The sequence below is a fragment of the Crotalus tigris genome, unplaced genomic scaffold (assembly GCF_016545835.1).
Source record: "Crotalus tigris isolate CLP2741 ecotype Arizona unplaced genomic scaffold, ASM1654583v1 scf7180000023827.205595, whole genome shotgun sequence".
Taxonomy (NCBI): Eukaryota; Metazoa; Chordata; class Lepidosauria; order Squamata; family Viperidae; genus Crotalus; species Crotalus tigris.
This window is the reverse complement of record NW_024100212.1, coordinates 88,606-106,618: the sequence shown is the minus strand read 5'-3', so window position 1 is coordinate 106,618 and position 18,013 is coordinate 88,606. Positions and strand designations below refer to the sequence as shown.

The window sequence follows — 18,013 nt, the reverse complement described above, 5'->3', positions numbered from 1 at the left end:
CGCTGCTGGCATTCCTGGGCTCTCAACTTCACCCCACTTTTCTGCCATGTTCTACCAGGAGCCTCAGTGATTTACCTATCCTTCACCTACACTCGGATGTGGCCCTTCGGTCATGGCTGGTGCTGCCTCGTGGTACCGGCAGTCTTCGGGAGGGATGGGGGTTTTCAGCATGTGTGGAAAAGTGGGACCGTGGCAGATATGGAGTTTGGCACTTCGAAATATGATGTCATTGTGATCGGGGGCCTTGGGTGATGCTGCAGAAAGAGCCGCTCATCTTTCTCTGTGGTGCAAAGCCAACTTGCCCTCCTGCGATGCATCTTGGGAAGCGCACAAGCATTTCCTATAACAGGGCTGGTATCTTGGCAAGCGAAACTACTACTCTGCAATAGCATTGTGGTCTCCTGGCTACTGTAACAATGCCATATGATAACAACAACAACAACAACTAACCTTTCTGAGGGGATAGCCTGTTGCATGTCCTTCTGATTAGCTACAGTGCCTGGGACATACCTCCTTCCCCCCACCAGTTGGACACTTCTCTGGCAGCCAGGTTATCCTAAGCTCTTGTGTTTTGCGTTGGTCAGCAGCTGCCATTTTTTATTATCTTATGCATATAAATCTTGTGGTGGATAACGATAGCCCATTAGACCAATGGCCCTGCATCAACCAATGTTTTATCACCTGCTCCAGAGGTTCAACCCGTACTTTTCCCTGGGGCCACCTTTTTAATTTCTCCCCAGGCTGGATGAAGCATGCTCCTATTGGTGTTTCTGATAAAGAATTATCTTTATGAGTATTTTGTAACTTGGTTTAAAAATAAATTATTCAGAATAAAATTTGGGTTAAGTTTGTGTAATATATTTCTCGGTTTTTAAAAATTATTTTTGTAACTGTTTCTAATATCTCTTGTTGCATTGGGTGCCAGTTTGTTTTCCGGTCCAATTTAAAATCCTTCATGGCACGGGATCAGTTTACTTAAGTAAGCGCCTTGTCCCAGGCCGTCCCATCCAGTTAGGCGGAAAGAGTATGTTACAGACCCTATCAGTTAAAGAATGTCCACTGGCGGGATCTAAGAAGAGACATTCTCTGCCATTGCCCCCCACCTCCTGGATCATCTTGCCTCCAGAGGTGAGATTGGTCCTCACTCTCCCGGCCTTCCAAAGAGCATGAAGACCTGGCTCTGCCAATTCATGTGGGGACCAAAGAGCAGCGTGCCATTTTGGGAGGGCCTGGTGTGAGCCTGAGAGAAAGTCCCTCCTCCTCATTCAGTTTTCATTCTGTTTCAATTCTTATCTTTTATTGCACGGAAGGGTCCTTTCTCCAAAAATATGGAAATCGTACTCATTGCAGTGTATTTTTGGCTGACCCTGAAATGCCTGAGATAGCTTCTTTGTTGGGTCTTCTGGCATTAACGTTGTTCCTCATAAGAGAAAATACTTAACACAGTTAAGGTCAGGCATTCCCAATGACACAAAAGTGAAGAATAAATGAACATATTAGCCATATCCCTCTTAGATTAGATCCTGGGAGAGGGAGGGAGGGAGGGAGGGAGGGAGGGAGAGAGAGAATTTAAATAAGTTAGGGTTAAATTAGATTTTATAAAGGTGATGTAGGTTTGTCTTCTTATGTAGGGTTCATGAGTCTGTAGTATGTGCTATAAATCATGTAGTGCCTGTAAGTACCCTCCTTTGCAGGCCATTGAATAAAAACGAATGAAGCATTAGATTACCTCTCCTGCTCTTTCAAAGATAGCTGTTTGAATATATTTCTTCATTAAATATAATATATTTTATTTTAAAATGTATTTTACTTCATGATCAATAATGGAGATGGAATGTTTTGTACAAGAAAACAAATACAGAAAATAAGGCTATAAAAATTATGTTCTGCATTAGGTTGACATTCATTATAATACAGGTAGTTCTCGATTTATGATTGTAGCCAATTCCAAAGTTGCAGCATTATGCCATTTGTTAAGCAGGTCACGTGCTGCTGCCCGATTTTACGAATGTGCAAAATGGTTTACAAGCCTGAAGAAATTGCTTGGACCCAGTTTATTCATCCATTCATCCACTTTGTATAGCCTGTTGTTTCTCTGCATCATAGTTAAAAGGTCACCGATTGAAATTTGGGAGACAGCGCTGTACTCTTCCATCTGAACAGATTAAGGAATCGATGTGCCACTTGGAAAGCCATGGAAAGCAATATAGAGCTTCCTTTCTCAGCTGAGGTGCACTTGTAAGTGAGAACGTTCTGTTGAGTTGTATTTGCATATACTCTCATGATTCCGATAGATGAAACCCATCAAAAGAACTTCAAGGCAAGAATTCTTCCTTAAAGAACATTTTGTTCAGGAAACAAAGTATTGGCACTACATAGTTCAACCCAAAACCAGATTCCCTTCCCCCAGATACAACGTAACAAATTGCAATTCCCACCCCCATGAAGCAGTCATTAATCACATTCTCCAATTAGCCTGAGGCAAGCCTTTCCACTGATTCATTGTTCTCACTATCAGGAAATTTATCCATCATTCTAGCTTGGATCCCTCCATGATGATTTTCGGTTGGTTACTTCTTATCCTGTTCCAGATGCTTTGGAGAATAGGCCATCCCCCTTTTCTCTCTGGCAGCCCCTCAACTATTGGCAGACAGCTATCATGACACTCCTAATCCTTTTCTTGGTTAGGCTAGACACGCCTAGTTCAATCGTCGTAAGACTTAGCCTCCAGATCCCGAATCATCTTTTACTTCATCATCAATGGATGGGTGGATATTTGGGCAGATGGAAGGTATCAACTTGGCTGGCAAGGCCGTTGGCCAAAGCACGCTTGATGTCTTTCCCCTGGGCGCTCTTGAGGTGTTCTTTCTTAACATGCCAGGTACTCAGGGCAGAAACTTGCAGGGCACGATCATCCTGCGTGACATTCAAATTTCTGGAAGCATTTTCCTGACTTTGACCCCCAGACAAGAAATGGACGCCAAAAGCAATTTCTTCAGGAGCGTATTTGGTGGTGAAGGAGAATGTTCATAATACAGGTAGTCATCATGTTACGACTTCAGTTGGGACCAATTGCCATGGTCTTGGTTAAGGGAAGAGGTGTAAAAAGTGATGTATGTCACTTGACTGCATCTCTGAGCCACAGCTGGTCCTGGTTGTTCCTGGTTGAGTTAAGACGGGAGAAGAGGGAGTCCCAAAAAGAGGGACAGGTGTCTTTGAATTCACTGAAACAGATTAAAACCAAGTAGGTTAGAATGGAAGTCATGTTAGTGCAATCCTGTATTTGAAGATTGTATTTGAAGAAAAACCAGATCTTATTTTGAAACACAGATAAGAATTTCAATAAAAAATAACTAACACATTAAATTACACATCAAACAGCATTTTTGTCTAATGCAAACTAGCCAATTGAAAGAGACAATAGTTAATCTGATGAATAACTTCTCAGCAAAAATTAGCAGGTAGAATATTAGCAAATTTTTAAATTACATTTGCCTTTGGAACAATGCAACCCAGCACATCAAGAAAAGCCATCTAAGCTCTATTTCTAATGGCATAAGAGAGGGCATTCTGTCTAAAATCTCCTATTTCGTGGCTGAATGTTATAGCCTAACCTGAATGTGAAAATTTCAGGATAATTCATGGAAACATTCAAACAAAAAAATTCTTCTTTTTTTTTGCATGACTCCTACCGTATTTGCCCGAAAATATTGACCATATTCAGAATGAAACAGAAACATATCAGATCACTTACTCCATCTCTACTACAATCTGCGGTTGGGAACCCACATGTTCTTGACCGCGATAGAGTCATCTGTTTTCACTTGACCCCGAGCTACTGTAAAAAAATAAAAATTGTGTTGCAAAATTGATTTGATTTTTACTACCAAATGTTGTATGATAACTTTTCTATGGAAAAAAACATGTAATGTCTTAAAAATGGTATCATTTACCTTCTTGACGCATTCAGATATTTTTTTCTATTTGCTTCTTGCAGAGGCTGAAAATTGTTAAACAAATATTTTAGAATGGGGTAGAGAGTCATCAATTGAAATATGTCTCTTTCTCTCCCAGAAGCAGAAGGACAAAGCTCACCGACAATCTTCTCTCCGAATAAGGGATAGACAGTAGCTGGGAGCAGATGGCATCGATTGCCCGGTCCCGCGCTCTCATGAGGTCTCTTCTCCTCTCCCTCTCTCTTGAGACCTCCTGTTAAAAGAAATTGAGCAAGTACAGTTAGTACATTATAAAATCTGGCTTACAGAGGTTGTTCTAATTTCTTACTATCATGTAAGATACTTACAGCGGTGAGTCGGCTGATTGCCTTCTGCTCCATTTCCAATTTTTTCTTCAATATTGCAACCTCCAACTCCTTTCTGTCAGCCTCTCCTGGCAAAAAAAGTAACAAAAAATTAGAACTCGTACAGCCAAGATGAATAAATCACTTTGGTTTTTAAAATGAAAACAATTAAAATGTTCTTAAGTTAAAATAAGACTCACTTTCTGGATCAAGATTTGTTAAGTGCTTGAGTTCCTCATTCCGCTCCAGAAGATGGGCCAGTTCGCTGGCTAACGTCTTGTTCTCCTCTTCCAACTAAGATGCGGAAATTAAAGGAAGCATGCATCAGTCATCGGATATAGATACGCAGACAAAAAGAGGGGGCTTAAATCAGGATTGTGAGGGAAATGAATGACTTACAGCTCTTATGGTGGCATCTTTTTCTGCCAGCTCCTTCTCCTGTGAGGATGTCACCTCGTCTGTCTGCTTCTGTTCTGTATTTTTATGGAAAAACACTTGTGTTGTTAAACAATATTCCCAAAAGACATTACGTATTAACCCACCAACAACACTAACATTTAAGACTGGTCATTAAATAGGAAGAGTCAGGTGTGGTGCAGAGGGAGGGTTGCCTTTGTGTCCCCACTCCTGCCACAGGTTCCACACAAACAAAAGAGTTGGTTACTCACTTTGTTCTCTTTGGTGGTCTCTGTATTTCTGCAGACAGACCTGCCAAAAGAAGACATTTTGAACAGCTCAGGACAAATCAGCTGGAGGAGGCGAATTTACTAAGTATTATAAATCATAGTGTGGATACGATCGCAGTAGCACATATCAATGCTTGGCCAATGTCGTGCTTCAGATTTTTTTCTTTTTTGAAAAAAATAGAAAAGAAAAAATGAATTTATGGGAAATTATACTTCCAAGGCTTTTTCTTCAGATGGTCTTTTGCTATTGGAGTCAAAGAAAGTCAACTCAGTCTGGAAAGAAGGGATCCTAGACTCAGAAGGCCAACTGGGTTTTTTAAAAAAATACAAATATGGTAGAACTTCCCACTTATGAAAAAGGATTAACAGGAACAAAAGTTCCACTGGATCCCGTATGCTAATTTTGTTTAGAGAGTTGGAGTGAATCAAATCAGCTAGTTCATCCTCCTGCCCCTCTAACCATAGCATGAAGACCCTCACTAGCCATTGTTAAGTAACAACCCTCATGGCATCACCTGAATTTCACCTCCAGCCAGCTGCAGGGACAGCTAAAGCTGCCCTTTAGTTGCTCTGCAGTTAAAGTGATGTTTTAATGGCCCTCTTCTTCCAATATAAACCTGGCTGTACAAACAATTGACAGTGCTGATGACAACATGGTCAGAAGCTAGGATCTTCCCATCTCTAGTTTAGTGTAGGGTGACTCTGGGCCTCGTGATTACTAGTTGTGTGGATTTTAGGCAGCTATTTGTAAATTGTGAAGAGTTGCTATGGAGTCATCCGTATAAAAATACTATTAAATCAGTCAGCCCGTGCCAGCTTTTCTCCATCTTTCCTCCGACCCAGTTCTGGGCTGATAATCAGAGAAGACATTGCTACATGTACTGTTCAGGTTCCACTGTTGTGTATAGTGAGGGAGCAGTCAGTGATATAAGCAAGTGGGTTGATTGTCATGGGAACAGGTATTTGGGGAAGGGGACCACATCCATGCATTGCAGCAGTTGTCTCCATCTGTCACAGCCAAACACAGTAGGAAGGGGTGGGGGCTCTCTCCCCTCCCTCGTTACACCTGATGAATTGAAATAGGGATCAATGTCACTCTGAACCTTTCCCAGTGCTAAAAAGGGACAAGGGACAGGGTTAGGGTTAGGGTTAACCAGGACTAATGGCCAATGCAGTTTAGCACGCAGAAGACTAGAACACACACTATTTATTTGTTTATTTATCATATTTAAGAACTGCCCATTTCCCTCAGTCTAGGTACTATACAAATGCAATATTAAAAACACGAGCATCGTATATAAAATTTAAAAGAGGCAAGCAATGTTAAAAATTAATTAGAAAGAGGGATTTTATTATTATGATTATTACTGTATTTATGCTACATGTCATGCTACCTCTTTGAATATTGAACTCATCCTAGAGTTACGCAGTTGACAAGTAAATAAATAAATAAACAAAAAAGAGGGCCTTACCTGAAACAGGAGTTTCCCTGCATAGTATAAGAATGTCTCCATCCTTAATGCCCTAAGCTAAACTAATCCTAAACTAACTAAATATATTAAATATAATAAATAGATAAATAAATAAATAAATAAATAGATAAATAAATAAATTGAGAAATAAATAGATAAATAAATTGATAAATAGGTAAATAGATAAATAAATGAACAAATAAATAGATAAACAAACAGATAAATAAATAGAAATAAACAAATGTATTAAATAAGATAAATAATGCCTTAATGCCCTAAACTAAACTAATCCTAACCTAAATAAATAAATATATTAAATATAATAAATAGAGAAATAGATATATAAATAGGTAAATAGATAAATAGATATAGATAAATAAATAGATAAATAAATAGATAAATATGCAAATAGATAAATAAATGGATAAATAAATAAATAGATAAATAGATAAATAAATAGATAAATGAATAGATAAATATGGAAATAGATAAATAAATAGATAAATAGGTAAATTATAAATAAATAGATAAATAAATGTAAATAAACAAATGTGATAAATAAACAAAGATAAATAAGCAGGAAAATAAATACCGAAAAAGAAACAAAAGCTAAGCTATTAAAACGCTGTGAAATAAAAGCAAAACCTGACTACGCCACCACTACTCAAAACCCACAAGAGCTTTCATTCAGCCCACCAGAAGTTTTATTTACTTCTCCTTTGTGAGCTCATCTACCTGTCGCCACCATTATGAAGCATGACCTCAAAAAGGAAAAGCAAAGCAAAGTGATGGGCTGTTTGGATGCTACTCAGAGATTTATTCCTTTTTGCAATATTTCAGTATTTTTCAATATTGGGAAAAATGTAATTACAAAATCCCGTTGATGCGTTTGGTGGAATCAGAGGCTGAAGTAAGAAGAAAAACACCTTAGAAAAATTAGTGCCACTGAAGAAAGCAGGGAGATTGTTGGAGAAATATGCACAATTTAAACTGACAAAGTGGTGCAGAGGTGAGAGAGCAGAATTGGAGATATTCTTGCTCTTGCAAGAAGCAACTTTCCCTTTCTCCAACCCCCCTTTTCTCTAGCTATTAATTGTTACTTTTGTATTTTAATCCTACTTTGGACATTATTAACTCATATCTCTTTGGATCATGTTAATTGTTATTATTACTAGTAAAACAAGTTCCCCCGTACGCTTTTCCATTCATACAGAGTCAGTAATTGAAATCTGAGAATAAAGAATATTTTCCCCAAACTTCCGCCATTAGAGCTTGACATAGCAGCAGCTTTCCTCTCTCTCACCCACTTCCAGACCCGTTCAGGGCTACAAAAAATAATATGAAAATGTCGAATATAACACAGCAATTAAATTTGCAGCATATTGTCAACAATAACATCAGTGGGACTTCTTGATTTTGGTTTGGCTTTTTACTTCCTAATAGTCATCTCCCATAATTCTCTGGTTTCCAGAGCACAAGGTATCGGTCTACTTCTCCTCAATTTTGAGGATGCAAAGACGTCAGAGAAGTCTGTCATGCCCAGTTGCAAGTGTGCATGTGTAAAATTTCCCAGGCCTAACAAATATAATCCTCAGGCACCTGCTAGCCATTGGATGGGAATGTCCACCGAGGGAGACGCTGCTGGCATTCCTGGGCTCTCAACTTCACCCCACTTTTCTGCCATGTTCTACCAGGAGCCTCAGTGATTTACCTATCCTTCACCTACACTCGGATGTGGCCCTTCGGTCATGGCTGGTGCTGCCTCGTGGTACCGGCAGTCTTCGGGAGGGATGGGGGTTTTCAGCATGTGTAGAAAAGTGGGACCGTGGCAGATATGGAGTTTGGCACTTCGAAATATGATGTCATTGTGATCGGGGGCCTTGGGTGATGCTGCAGAAAGAGCCGCTCATCTTTCTCTGTGGTGCAAAGCCAACTTGTCCTCCTGCGATGCATCTTGGGAAACGCACAAGCATTTCCTATAACAGGGCTGGTATCTTGGCAAGCGAAACTACTACTCTGCAATAGCATTGTGGTCTTCTGGCTACTGTAACAATGCCATATGATAACAACAACAACAACAACAACAACAACTAATCTTTCTGAGGGGATAGCCTGTTGCATGTCCTTCTGATTAGCTACAGTGCCTGGGACATACCTCCTTCCCCCCACCAGTTGGACACTTCTCTGGCAGCCAGGTTATCCTAACCTCTTGTGTTTTGTGTTGGTCAGCAGCTGCCATTTTTTATTATCTTATGCATATAAATCTTGTGGTGGATAACGATAGCCCGTTAGACCAATGGCCCTGCATCAACCAATGTTTTATCACCTGCTCCAGAGGTTCAACCCGTACTTTTCCCTGGGGCCACCTTTTTAATTTCTCCCCAGGCTGGATGAAGCATGCTCCTATTGGTGTTTCTGATAAAGAATTATCTTTATGAGTATTTTGTAACTTGGTTTAAAAATAAATTATTCAGAATAAAATTTGGGTTAAGTTTGTGTTATATATTTCTCGGTTTTTAAAAATTATTTTTGTAACTGTTTCTAATATCTCTTGTTGCATTGGGTGCCAGTTTGTTTTCCGGTCCAATTTAAAATCCTTCATGGCACGGGATCAGTTTACTTAAGTAAGCGCCTTGTCCCAGGCCGTCCCATCCAGTTAGGCGGAAAGAGTATGTTACAGACCCTATCAGTTAAAGAATGTCTACTGGCGGGATCTAAGAAGAGACATTCTCTGCCATTGCCCCCCACCTCCTGGATCATCTTGCCTCCAGAGGTGAGATTGGTCCTCACTCTCCCGGCCTTCCAAAGAGCATGAAGACCTGGCTCTGCCAATTCATGTGGGGACCAAAGAGCAGCATGCCATTTTGGGAGGGCCTGGTGTGAGCCTGAGAGAAAGTCCCTCCTCCTCATTCAGTTTTCATTCTGTTTCAATTCTTATCTTTTATTGCACGGAAGGGTCCTTTCTCCAAAAATATGGAAATCGTACTCATTGCAGTGTATTTTTGGCTGACCCTGAAATGCCTGAGATAGCTTCTTTGTTGGGTCTTCTGGCATTAATGTTGTTCCTCATAAGAGAAAATACTTAACACAGTTAAGGTCAGGCATTCCCAATGACACAAAAGTGAAGAATAAATGAACATATTAGCCGTATCCCTCTTAGATTAGATCCTGGGAGAGGGAGGGAGGGAGGGAGGGAGGGAGGGAGGGAGAGAATTTCAATAAGTCAGGGTTAAATTAGATTTTATAAAGGTGATGTAGGTTTGTCTTCTTATGTAGGGTTCATGAGTCTGTAGTATGTGCTATAAATCATGTAGTGCCTGTAAGTGCCCTCCTTTGCAGGCCATTGAATAAAAACGAATGAAGCATTAGATTACCTCTCCTGCTCTTTCAAAGATAGCTGTTTGAATATATTTCTTCATTAAATATAATATATTTTATTTTAAAATGTATTTTACTTCATGATCAATAATGGAGATGGAATGTTTTGTACAAGAAAACAAATACAGAAAATAAGGCTATAAAAATTATGTTCTGCATTAAGTTGACATTCATTATAATACAGGTAGTCCTCGATTTATGACTGTAGCCAATTCCAAAGTTGCAGCCTTATGCCATTTGTTAAGCAGGTCACGTGCTCCTGCCTGATTTTACGAATGTGCAAAATGGTTTACAAGCCTGAAGAAATTGCTTGGACCCAGTTTCTTCATCCATTCATCCATTCATCCACTTTGTATAGCCTGTTGTTTCTCTGCATCATAGTTAAAAGGTCACCGATTGAAATTTGGGAGACAGCGCTGTACTCTTCCATCTGAACAGATTAAGGAATCGATGTGCCACTTGGAAAGCCATGGAAAGCAATATAGAGCTTCCTTTCTCAGCTGAGGTGCACTTGTAAGTGAGAACGTTCTGTTGAGTTGTATTTGCATATACTCTCATGATTCCGATAGATGAAACCCATCAAAAGAACTTCAAGGCAAGAATTCTTCCTTAAAGAACATTTTGTTCAGGAAACAAAGTATTGGCACTACATAGTTCAACCCAAAACCAGATTCCCTTCCCCCAGATACAACGTAACAAATTGCAATTCCCACCCCCATGAAGCAGTCATTAATCACATTCTCCAATTAGCCTGAGGCAAGCCTTTCCACTGATTCATTGTTCTTACTATCAGGATATTTATCCATCATTCTAGCTTGGATCCCTCCATGATGATTTTCGGTTGGTTACTTCTTATCCTGTTCCAGATGCTTTGGAGAACAGGCCATCCCCCTTTTCTCTCTGGCAGCCCCTCAACTATTGGCAGACAGCTATCATGACACTCCTAATCCTTTTCTTGGTTAGGCTAGACACGCCTAGTTCAATCGTCGTAAGACTTAGCCTCCAGATCCCGAATCATCTTTTACTTCATCATCAATGGATGGGTGGACATTTGGGCAGATGGAAGGTATCAACTTGGCTGGCAACTTGATGTCTTTCCCCTGGGCGCTCTTGAGGTGTTCTTTCTTAACATGTCAGGTACTCAGGCATTCCCAATGACACAAAAGTGCAGAATAAATGAACATATTAGCCATATCCCTCTTAGATTAGATTGTGGGAGAGGGAGGGAGGGAGGGAGGGAGGGAGGGAGGGAGGGAGGGAGGGAGGGAGAGAGAGAATTTAAATAAGTTAGGGTTAAATTAGATTTTATAAAGTTGATGTAGGTTTGTCTGTATTGGCACTACATAGTTCAACCCAAAACTAGATTCCCTTCCCCCAGATACAACATAACAAATTGCAATTCCCACCCCCATGAAGCAGTCATTAATCACATTCTCCAATTAGCCTGAAGTGTGGGCTCTTTCCCCAACTCCTCAGCCCACCAAAACGTTATCAATTCGTGTCCTTGAGTTCCCATGGAGCTGCATTATTATTATTATGGCTAGCTGAGTTCAAGAGTTCACCCCATCCCCCCTTCTACATCTAATTTTTAAACAGAAGAAAAAGTATATTAAAAGCAAAGCAAAAATGGCTGCAATTTCCATCAGTTGTCAGAGCGGGAACATCCATTGTTACAGCATTGACATCTACTGTAGCTGACGTATAAACTGGAGCAGGCATTTATTTACGTTTTTCATGCTACGCTTTGTTAAAAAAGGAATCCAGTCATCTTCAAGATCAACACAGTCTGCAATAGATCCCCTTGGGTTTATTGGAATTTCTTTCAGGCACGCATTGCAAGCAGCACTCCTGAGGTTCTGAAGACAATCACTAGTTTTCCCTAAGATTAAAACTCTCCTTGCAGCTGCTCTTGCACCCAAAGCCTGTCAGAGATTTAAAAAGACTCCCGGTGTTTGGATCAAGGTATCACCAAGCGCTCAGTCCGAGACTCATCAGTCAAATATGGTCAGGCACAGATCATAGTTCAGATCACCCCACAAGTAACATGTCATGATACAGTATGTGCACCCTTAGGGATTGAAACAGTGTTGTTTGCAAAACATGCATTTCTTAAAATATTCTGTGGTACACTCACTGTTCAGAAGAAGCAAACCAAACATGAAAGTAAAGTTTCATGCTGTGACACGAAACTAAAAATTAACCAAAACAAACGTATATTTAAATATTTAAGCTATGAAATGCACTTTTAGATCCATTTATAGGTGTATGACGCTCCCACTCATTACCTTCTTTTGTCAAAGTTGCTGGTGGCGTTTCTCTGCAAAAGCTGAACAAGGGCAGATTCTTCATGAATCCCCATCACTTCGATCCCTTTTGAGTCTTTGTGGAAAGACTTTGATGGTAGTCCTTTTTCCTCCCAGTGTTTAAAAAGGGTTTTATTTCAAGAATTCTGTGAGTCAGACATGCCTGCAAATTTTGAGCTTTGGGCCGTAGAGCAAGAGTGTTGTTCACCAGAAGAGGTTAGATTTCACATACTACCCAAAGATGGGCATGGGGTGTGTTAGAAAAAGGAACAAGCCAGGACTATTACGTTTTTCATGGCAACACAAAGATGTACATCTTTCTCTTACAAGAGAAGACAGCAGAAGGGAAAGGGGAGAAAAAGACAGCAGACATCACATTAGCTCAGGCTCAATAGAGCAACAAGAGAGAGTAGACAATGTAATCAAACCCATGGTGTTTAATAAGTAGTTGGACATAACAAGAGACTTAGAGAATACAGAATAACAGAGTTGGAAGAGACCCTGGAGATCTTCCAGTTCAACCTAGTGAGTAGAACACACACTATTTATTTGTTTATTTATCATATTTAAGAACTGCCCATCTCCCTCAGTCTAGGTACTATACAAATGCAATATTAAAAACACGAGCATCGTATATAAAATTTAAAAGAGGCAAGCGATGTTAAAAATTAATTAGAAAGAGGGATTTTATTATTATGATTATTACTGTATTTATGCTACATGTCATGCTACCTCTTTGAATCTTGAACTCATCCTAGAGTTACGCAGTTGACAAGTAAATAAATAAATAAACAAAAAAGAGGACCTTACCTCAAACAGGAGTTTCCCTGCATAGTATAAGAATGTCTCCATCCCTGAACCTGCATCAACCAATGTTTTATCACCTGCTCCAGAAGTTCAACCCACACTTTTCCCTGGGGCTACCTTTTTAATTTCTCCCCAGGCGGGATGAAGCATGCTCCTATTGGTGTTTCTGATAAAGAATTATCTTTATTGAGCATTTTGTAATTTGGTTTAAAAATAAATTGTTCAGAATAAAATTTGGGTTAAGATTGTATAATGTATTTCTCGTTTTTTTTAAAAATATATTTTATTAGATTTTATATGGGTAGGGAAAAGTAGGATCAGTGCGGGTACAGGAAAATTGGGATAAAAGGGACAGTTTGTGGATAAATACAGTAATAAGTAATTCAGCAAACAAGCTGTCTTCCGGGTCTTCATAATAAGTATTATTGCTTATATAATACTAGACAGTTATAAGAATAAATCAGTATAGTTACAACTGACATTTGGTAAAACACTAATATTCCTTTAAATAATTAACATAGTTGGTAGCATAACAACTATTTCCAATCATCAACCTTAATGCTTAATATAATAAAACTCTAAAACCTCTTCTTATTCTAATGTGTTTCAACCCACTGATAAAATTTTCCCCAAGTTTTCTAAAAGATTGAGTCTTCTTTCTCCTTCATCTCTAACGTTAATTTGTCCATTTCTGCACAATCTAAGATTTTCAAAATTATAATCTGGTCTGATGGTAGATTTTCATTTTTCCAAAATTGGGCAAATACTATTCTTACAGTTGTTAATACATGTAATATTAAATAATCATTTTCTTTACCATAGTTAGGTCTTAATATTCCTAAGAGAAACAGTTCCAGTTTAAATTCTATCTGCATTTTCGTCATCTTTTCTAACCATCTATGAATCTTAGACCAATATGTTTTTGCGACAGAGCATGTCCAACAAGCATGATAATAAGTACCCGGTTTTTGCTTACATTTCCAACATGTATCCGATAAATTTTTAAACATTTTCACTAATCGAACTGGTGTCATATGCCATTTATAAAACATTTTATATAAATTTTCTTTGTATGTTACTGCTTTAGTAAGTTTAATATTTTTATCCCACAGTTTTTGCCAGTCTTCTAATTCTATAGAATATCCATACTATCATTGTCTCTTTTACATGTTCTTCTTCCATCTTCCAATTTAATAAGTATTTATAAAGTTTGTTAATCAAATGTTCATTTGTTTTGAAAAGTATTTTATCAAGTGGAGTCAGTTCTTTGTAAAATCCCATTATTTTTATGTCTTTTTCATATCTTGTTTGAATTTGCAAATAGGACCACCATGTTAAGTCAATACCTTGTTGTTGAAGGGCTTGCCTGTCTTTGAGTTTTCCGTCCTTGTCCAAAATGTCTTTGTAACTAACAAGTTTATCATAATTAATCAAATTTGGGTAAGCAAATGCTTCCATCGTTGAAAGCCACTCAGGAATTTTCATATACATTTTGTGTCTAACTTTCTCCCATTCAGTAAGTAAAACATTTCTTATAGTATGGTTTTGAAAATACTTATGTGTTTTAGCTTTCTCATACCATAAAAAGGCATGCCAGCTTAGTTGAAGGTCATATCCCTCTAAATAGAGAATTTGCTTATTTCTCAGAGTAATCCATTTTTTAAGCCAAAGCAAAATAGCTGCTTGATAATAAAGTCTCCAATCCGGAAGTCCAAAACCCCCTCTCTCTTTCGAGTCTTGTAGAAGTTTACATTTATTTCTCGGTTTTTTAAAATTATTTTTGTAACTGTTTTTAATATCTCTTGTTGCATGGGGTAATTTTTAAGTTTTACTCCTATGCTATTAATACTTTGCAAGAGTGAATTCAGCAATTGTGATTTATTTAACAGATTGCAGTAAAATGTGAACTGCATTGGGTGCCAGTTTGTTTACCGGTCCAATTCAATGTGCTGGTTATCACCTTTAAAATCCTTCATAGCACGGGATCATTTTACATAAGGAAGCGCTTTGTCCCAGCCCGTCCCACCCAGTTAGGCGGAAAGGGTATGTTACGGACGCTGTCAGTTAAAGAATTCCTACTGGTGGGATCTAAGAAGAGAGCATTCTCTGCCATTGCCCCACACCCCCTGGATCATCTTGCCTCCAGAGGTGAGGTTGGCCCCCACTCTCCCGGCCTTCCAAAGAGCATGAAGACCTGGCTCTGCCAATCCGTATGGGGATCAAAGAACAGTGTGCCATTTTAGGAGGGCCTGGTGTGAGCCTGAGAGAAAGTCCCTCCTTCTCATTCAGTTTTCATTCTGTTTCAATTCTTATCTTTTATACTGTATGATTTTATGACTTTTTATCTGTAAACTGCCCAGAGTCACTTAGATGGGCAATGTTTAAATTTGATAAATAAAATGTTAAATTAAGTAATAAATAGTTATTAAATAAAAAATATCATATTGTCATACTTCTGTGAATTTGTCCACAGCATCCCTTTCCAGCTCACCCAACAGATATAAAAGCCGTACTAAATTCTTGTTATATTGTTGAAATGGTAAATACTTTAGTCTTAAAGTAATGGACAGATGGCAAAGTTACACACATATGATGAAACAAATCACCACTTAATATTAGGGGATGGATGTTCGATACATATCTACAAAAAGCTGCCATGAGATTCTTATGTTAATGATGTTTATTGTGTTAGAAGCTCCTTTGGCAATAAGGGTAGGAATAGCCTGCAGTATATTTTTGACAACATCTTAATTTAAAAAGTCTGTAAGCCTCTAACGATTCAAAAGCTGGGGAGAAATTTCCATAATTGCAGTTGTACGTAGAAACTTGCATATAGACTTGGCAACTCTTCCATTAACAGCCCACTCACACAGGCTCTATTTACATTGCTTTTTTTCTCTCTCTCTTGCAGAGAACCGAGCCAAAAAGGGACTGGTGAGAAACATTTTCCCTACCAAAGCTGATTATCTCAGCAGATAATATTGCCAAACTGCCATCATTAGCAGAAGAAAAACACCATGTATTTGTGTTTTATATGGTTTCCAGGAGTGAATGTGCTCCCAAGTTTACTAATAATTTTTCTCATCAAGAGGGGGTCCTGTGAACATTTTTTTGGCAAAACCCCACCAATCCCACATAGATTTAAATGTGAATACAAGTGAGAAGCTTTGCTATTTTATCCCACAATGGGCTTTGCCCGGCTATCTCAAATCCACTAGAGTGCATGGAGCTGAAATTTACTGTGAACAAAGCAGTCTAAAAGATGACATCTGTACCCAAAATAATCCTTCCTGCTGGCCCAGTTACATGCATGCATGATCGTCATATAGATTACAAGGTGGTTATTTTGATATAGGAAGGAAGGAAGGAAGGAAGGAAGGAAGGAAGGAAGGAAGGAAGGAAGGAAGGAAGGAAGGAAGGAAGGAAGGAAGAGTGGTTTTCTGTTAATAACAATAGTAAAGACTGTTAACTAAGAGCTCGGATCAGTCTCCTTGGAGTACAGCATTATCTCCATCCAATTCAGTATTCGGAGTTTGACTGGGAATATCACAGACATTGGTGTTTCACAAAAAGCTATTTTTTATCTGCTATGTGAAATCTTATTTCAGCAAGTACCATTACAATATCAGGTAACTTTGCAATATATAATGCTATTATAACCTTATAGTCCTATTACAATATCACAATATTCCACACTGGACAGATATTTTATCTCATAAAGTAAATTGAGATTCATCACAATTCTTGTTAATATGAATCTACAATAGTTTGCAGAATTAATAATGTTAATTTTAATGTTGGTCTTGTATTCTTCTCATCTTTGGAGCAGTCTAATCAGAACCAGAAGCAGAGGTTTATGGATAAGCTACTGAAAATGCCACTTGTGAGGATATGATCTGGGCTTCTTTGCTCAGTTGTGTTTTATGGTTCGAAAAAACCCCTACTGGCGATAGGAAAGGAAGGTCAGAAACCCCTTCCGGCTGATTGTTTGGCTGGATTCCTTCAACAATCAGCAAAACAGCTAAGAGGGCACATAGTTATTTTTTTAAAAAACCACCACAATTTAGCAAGCAAGCACGCCAACTTTGAGTTACAAAGAAATCACTGACAGAATGCTGAGGTCAGTCCAACTCTTAAATATTTTATTCAGAAGTAGTTCTGTTGAGTTCAATGGATTCCCCCCCCCCAAATAAACAGCAATAAGATATCAGAATTATTACAAACTCACATTGGCCCAATCAGGGTAACTCAAAAATAAGTCTATAATGCACTATCATCAAAATCTGTTCAAATAGTAGACTTTATATACAAATACCAGCAGTAACAATCCATATAATACAAACATTTGAGAGTAAACCTGTAGCTAGGAGTATGAAACTTTTTTTTCCAAATAGACAACAACATTTCCTCTTCAACAAATACTGGCAGCCTCACTCCATAAGAACCATACAGAGCCACAAAGGTCCCAAAAAAAAAAAAAACTCCGAATGAAAACCCATCACCAACTCTTTCCTTAAAAAACTTCTACAAATCTACCCCTAAAAATAGTTTTTAGCCATGACTCCAATTAGACCTAACCCTAGATTCATTTTCATTGGCAATGGGAGTTTCTCATGTGTTTTACTGGGGCTAACAAATAACTCCAAAGGAAAAACTGTCAGCATCCTTTTTCTTAGAAAAATCTCTGTGACTCTATTCTTAGCATTCATTTTTGGCTATGAAAATGGATAGATTCAGACCAAACCAAAATTGTCCTGAATATACATATTTAGTTAAAAATAATCAAATGCAATTATTACTTCCAATGCTTTGTCCTAACTTCATACATTTACAATGTGGTAGAAACTTTGGGGAAAATTCTGTATTTTATGTCCAAGTTTTGGAGATGCAGACTTTAGAGATATCAAATACCTAGCATATGTTTCTTCAACTCTATGCCTTCTGCATCTGTGGAATTGTTCCTGCTGTTTGACTGAGATACAATCTCAAGACAGTAAAAGCTGTTCCCCCCCCCCCCAGTGGTTCTTCCTCAGCATTGTACCACCAAATGCATAGTGGCTGAAATGA

The 18,013-nt window shown here is 38.5% G+C and overlaps 1 protein-coding gene and 1 long non-coding RNA gene across 2 annotated transcripts; both read right to left on the bottom strand.

The window, feature by feature from the left end:
- Nucleotides 1-2,854: 2,854 nt before the first annotated feature.
- LOC120298257 lies at nucleotides 2,855-4,039 on the bottom strand. Its single transcript, XR_005554020.1, has 3 exons — nucleotides 3,954-4,039; nucleotides 3,755-3,838; nucleotides 2,855-3,224 (listed from the first exon to the last, which is right to left on the bottom strand). It is a non-coding gene; the product is annotated as an uncharacterized LOC120298257 (long non-coding RNA).
- A 5-nt stretch (nucleotides 4,040-4,044) lies between these two features.
- On the bottom strand, nucleotides 4,045-12,195 carry LOC120298252 (rho-associated protein kinase 2-like). Its single transcript, XM_039321768.1, has 6 exons — nucleotides 12,122-12,195; nucleotides 7,716-7,783; nucleotides 4,700-4,773; nucleotides 4,501-4,594; nucleotides 4,304-4,389; nucleotides 4,045-4,209 (listed from the first exon to the last, which is right to left on the bottom strand). Exons 1-6 carry the CDS (start codon nucleotides 12,193-12,195, stop codon nucleotides 4,045-4,047), a joined length of 561 nt encoding a protein of 186 aa, XP_039177702.1.
- Between the last annotated feature and the right edge of the window lie 5,818 nt (nucleotides 12,196-18,013).

Coding starts and splice junctions, on each gene's coding strand:
- LOC120298252 (XM_039321768.1), bottom strand. CDS start 12,195: ATGGGGATTCATGAAGAATCTGCCCTTGTTCAGCTTTTGCAGAGAAAC. Junction 4,595..4,699: donor AAGATGCCACCATAAGAGCT/GTAAGTCATTCA, acceptor TCCGCATCTTAG/TTGGAAGAGGAGAACAAGAC. Junction 4,390..4,500: donor AACAAATCTTGATCCAGAAA/GTGAGTCTTATT, acceptor TTTTTTTGCCAG/GAGAGGCTGACAGAAAGGAG.